This window comes from Salvelinus alpinus, chromosome 6 (genome assembly GCF_045679555.1).
Source record: "Salvelinus alpinus chromosome 6, SLU_Salpinus.1, whole genome shotgun sequence".
Classification (NCBI taxonomy): Eukaryota; Metazoa; Chordata; class Actinopteri; order Salmoniformes; family Salmonidae; genus Salvelinus; species Salvelinus alpinus.
In genome coordinates this window covers 6462977-6467947 of record NC_092091.1, presented here as the reverse complement: position 1 = coordinate 6467947, position 4971 = coordinate 6462977, and the positions used below count along the sequence as shown (strand labels likewise).

Here is a 4971-nt window from a genome sequence, read left to right as displayed (position 1 = left end):
GTTCATTATCTGTTTGTTTCTACTGGGAGACATAAATACATCTGGTTAATACCAGTTCATGTTCTGCTTGCTCTTCATCCGTCAGCTGAAAACTGTTGTAGACGTCAGTTAGCTATTTTTACAGCAGAGTTCCAAAATTATATTGTGAAGAAGCATGTTCATTATTAGTAACAGTATACAGTGATGTACCTGCACCTGAATAGTATATAGTGATGTACCTGAACCTGAATAGTATACAGTATATATTGATGTACCTAAATAGTATACAGTATATAGCGTTGTACCAGAACCTGAATAGTATACAGTATATAGTGCTGTACCTGAATAGTATACAGTATATAGTGATGTACTTGAATAGTATACAGTATATAGTGATGTACCTGAATAGTATACAGTATATAGTGCTGTACCTGAACCTGAATAGTATACAGTATATAGTGCTGTACCTGAATAGTATACAGTATATAGTGATGTACCAGAACCTGAATAGTATACATCATATAGTGATGTACCTGAATAGTATATAGTGATGTACCTAAAAAGTATACAGTAAATAGTGATGTACCTGAATAGTATACAGTATATAGTGATGTACCTGAATAGTATACAGTATATAGTGATGTACCTGAATAGTATACAGTATATAGTGATGTACCTGAATAGTATACAGTATATAGTGATGTACCTGAATAGTATACAGTATATAGTGCTGTACCTGAATAGTATACAGTATATAGTGATGTACCTGAACCTGAATAGTATACAGTATATAGTGATGTACCTGAATAGTATACAGTATATAGTGCTGTACCTGAACCTAAATAGTATACAGTATATAGTGATGTACCTGAATAGTATACAGTATATGGTGCTGTACCTGAATAGTATACAGTATATAGTGATGTACCTGAATAGTATACAGTATATAGTGATGTACCTGAATAGTATATAGGGTTTTACTGCCCTCTGCTGGAGACTGGAGCACACTGCAGTCCCTGGCTTTCTTTGTGCAGCCGGATGATGAGGCCCTCATCAATACAGGTACTGTATGTAGAACCATAGTAAAGACCAGTATGGACTATCAATACAGATACTGTATGTAGAACCATAGTAAAGACCAGTATGGACTATCAATACAGATACAGGTACTGTATGTAGAACCATAGTAAAGACCAGTATGGACTATCAATACAGGTACTGCATGTAGAACCATAGTAAAGACCAGTATGGACTATCAATACAGATACTGTATGTAGAACCATAGTAAAGCCCAGTATGGACTATCAATACAGGTACTGTATGTAGAACCATAGTAAAGACCAGTATGGACTATCAATACAGATACTGTATGTAGAACCATAGTAACGACCAGTATGGACTATCAATACAGGTACTGTATGTAGAACCATAGTAAAGCCCAGTATGGACCATCAATACAGATACTGTATGTAGAACCATAGTAAAGCCCAGTATGGACTATCAATACAGGTACTGTATGTAGAACCATAGTAAAGACCAGTATGGACTATCAATACAGATACTGTATGTAGAACCATAGTAAAGACCAGTATGGACTATCAATACAGGTACTGTATGTAGAACCATAGTAAAGCCCAGTATGGACCATTAATACAGATACTGTATGTAGAACCATAGTAAAGACCAGTATGGACTATCAATACAGATACTGTATGTAGAACCATAGTAAAGACCAGTATGGACTATCAATACAGGTACTGTATGTAGAACCATAGTAAAGACCAGTATGGACTATCAATACAGATACTGTATGTAGAACCATAGTAAAGACCAGTATGGACTATCAATACAGGTACTGTATGTAGAACCATAGTAAAGCCCAGTATGGACCATCAATACAGATACTGTATGTAGAACCATAGTAAAGACCAGTATGGACTATCAATACAGGTACTGTATGTAGAACCAAAGTAAAGACCAGTATGGACTATCAATACAGGTACTGTATGTAGAACCATAGTAAAGACCAGTATGGACTATCAATACAGATACTGTATGTAGAACCATAGTAAAGTCCAGTATGGACTATCAATACAGGTACTGTATGTAGAACCATAGTAAAGTCCAGTATGGACTATCAATACAGGTACTGTATGTAGAACCATAGTAAAGACCAGTATGGACTATCAATACAAAGTGACCATTTAGAATGAGGCCCAGTTCAATGAGAGGAAGTCTTAACAGAACTGGGGGATGACAGACAGGAAGTGGGGGGGTGGAGATCTAATATATTTTTGTGCCAAACACTAAAGCATGATATTGTAATAAATCTACACCCTATTCCCTACGTAGAACACTACTTTAGACCTGGTCAGAAGCACCGTAGTGCACTACGTAGGGAATAGGGAACCATTTGGAACAGAGCCAGTAATTCCCCTGAACATCTTCCTCTTCCTCATCTGGTTCTTGAACAGCCCTTCACTCCTCCCCTCTTCCTCCCCTCCTCCCTTTTCATTCTATTCTATCAGCCACACCACTAGCTCACCTCCACACAATACATTTACAAGTTAAAGACACACCTTGGAATAAATAACAAAGGAAAACTATTACTAGATGAAGTTTAGTGTTTTTTATTATTTCCCATCACCATAAATCATATTTAATCACTGAACAGTAGCAGACCTAACTTCATCTGTTCCTGACTCTGGATAGTGGATTAAAAAGACCATTAATCTCCAATGATATTAAAGTACTATTCTGAACATTACTGATATACTGAGTGGCAAGTCAAGATATCTGCTGGTTTTATTGTTTGGTCAATAGCACCACCTGCTGGACAGGTTTAATGTTGCTGGACTGAGCAGTATGGGAGGATGAAAGATGACACATTTAGGGCCGGTTTCCTGGACATCTATATTGAACATACTTTTTAGTCCAGGACTAGGATTAATCTGTGTCTGGGAAACCAGTCCATATAGTTTAGTAGAAAGTAAGTGATACCAGCTTGTAGTGGGCTGACTAGTCCTGAATTGTCCTTTAGTTCCTGGACCATTTTCCATGCAGCTCCAGGTGACAGAGAACACATCAATTAGGACCAACAAGCTGATCAATGATACTGAGGAGAATTACATAGAGACAGAGAACCAACTGAGAAAACATATCAATGGTTCTGAATGACAACCAATATACATCAACACCAGACATCATGATTCATGGAAATGTACAAGATTAAAACATTGCAATTACAAAAATATGAATACATTGAATTTTAATTCATAACATCTTCTGAAGATCAAATCAGTTAAATCATTGTAGATAAAACAGAGCAGAATGAATCATCACATCTGGGGACCATCACCACCAGCATGACTAGTATCTATGTGGACCCTACTACAGTTTAACCAGCTCAGCTATAGACTACACCAGCATGACTAGTATCTATGTGGACCCTACTATAGTTTAACCAGCTCAGCTATAGACTACACCAGCATGACTAGTATCTATGTGGACTCTACTACAGTTTAACCAGCTCAGCAGTACCATTTATCCTAAACCCAGGATAGAGGGGCTGAGTGAATGTGGTCTGGACTCTGTGGAGGAGGGTCATTGTGTCAGAGACACTGTAGAAGGACAGAGTACCTGCCTTGTGATCCAGGTACACTCCTACTCTGGAGGACTGAGGGCCTGAGACTTTAGTCACAACATTATTGTGTCTGAAACAATAACCATCACTAGAGCACCTTAAACTCCAGGACTTGTTATTGAATCCAAATACACCATCATTACCTTTCCCTTTTCTGTTGATGTTTTTATATGAGACTGCTGTATTAACAACACCAGTCCACTCCACCTCCCAGTAACAGCGTCCAGACAGACCCTCTCTACACAGAACCTGGTACCAGTTGGTGAATCTGTCTGGATGGATAGGATATGGTTGGACTTGGTCTGTACGTTTCACCTTTCTGTTCCCTTTAGACAGAGAGAGGAGTGTGTGTGCTGTGTTTGGGTCCAGTGTGAGCTGACAGGAATCTGGGAGAAGAGCAGAGCAGAGACCAATGAGGGGAGTCAGAACAATAAGTTAAGTCAGATACTGTATCTACCCTGTCTTTGATTAGAGCACAGCAGAGATCAAATCAGAGAAATATGAGGAGTCAGATAGATACCCAGTCTTTGATTAGATCTACTATTGCTATATATTTCTAGAGGGATTGTTAGGAGTGTCAGTAAAAAGAGACTGTTAGTTACTTCACAATAAAGAGACTCACATTGTAACAACTGTTCTCTGGTCTTGGGCTCTGGAGGCAGTACAACCTCCACTATATTCACTACAGACACACAAACACATTGACAGAGAGAGGGAATGTTATCATCAGACCATATTCCACATGTATATGACTAGTAGGGAACTTTCAATGGTCTAAAGTTGATGTTCTTATTGTTTTCAACACACCTGTAGTGGAGATCTTGGTCCATTCTCCTTTAAGGAAGTCTTCTAGTTTCTCTCTCAGTTCAGACACAGTCTTACTCACATCTCCAAAGTACTGAAGAGGAGGGACAACGATGCTGGGTAAGTCTGAAGATACACTGATACTGGAGAGAGACTGATAACTCTGGAGAGAGAGAGAGAGAGAGAGAGAGAGAGAGAGAGAGAGAGAGAGAGAGAGAGAGAGAGAGAGAGAGAGAGAGAGAGAGAGAGAGAGAGAGAGAGAGAGAGAGAGAGAGAGAGAGAGAGAGAGAGAGAGAGAGGGGGAGAGAGGGAGAGAGAGAGAGGGACAGAGGGAGAGAGGGACAGAGAGAGACAGAGAGAGAGGGGCTGCCCAATAAGTCCAACATTATTTAACATCTACATTAATGAATTGGCAAAAATATTAGAAGAATCGGCAGCACCTGGTATCACCCTACACAACACTGAAATCAAGTGTCTGCTGTACGCAGATGACCTGGTGCTGCTGTCTCCCACTAAAGAGGGGTTACAGCAGCACCTAGATCGTC

General features: G+C 39.3%; 1 protein-coding gene across 1 annotated transcript; it reads right to left on the bottom strand.

Moving 5' to 3' along the window:
- Positions 1 to 2593: 2593 nt before the first annotated feature.
- LOC139577961 (stonustoxin subunit beta-like) lies at positions 2594 to 4051 on the bottom strand (the record flags this gene model as incomplete). The annotated part of the gene is made up of 1 exon (XM_071405082.1): positions 2594 to 4051. A coding segment is annotated over one exon (558 nt), but the record flags the coding sequence as incomplete, so codon positions are not given.
- Positions 4052 to 4971: the final 920 nt, after the last annotated feature.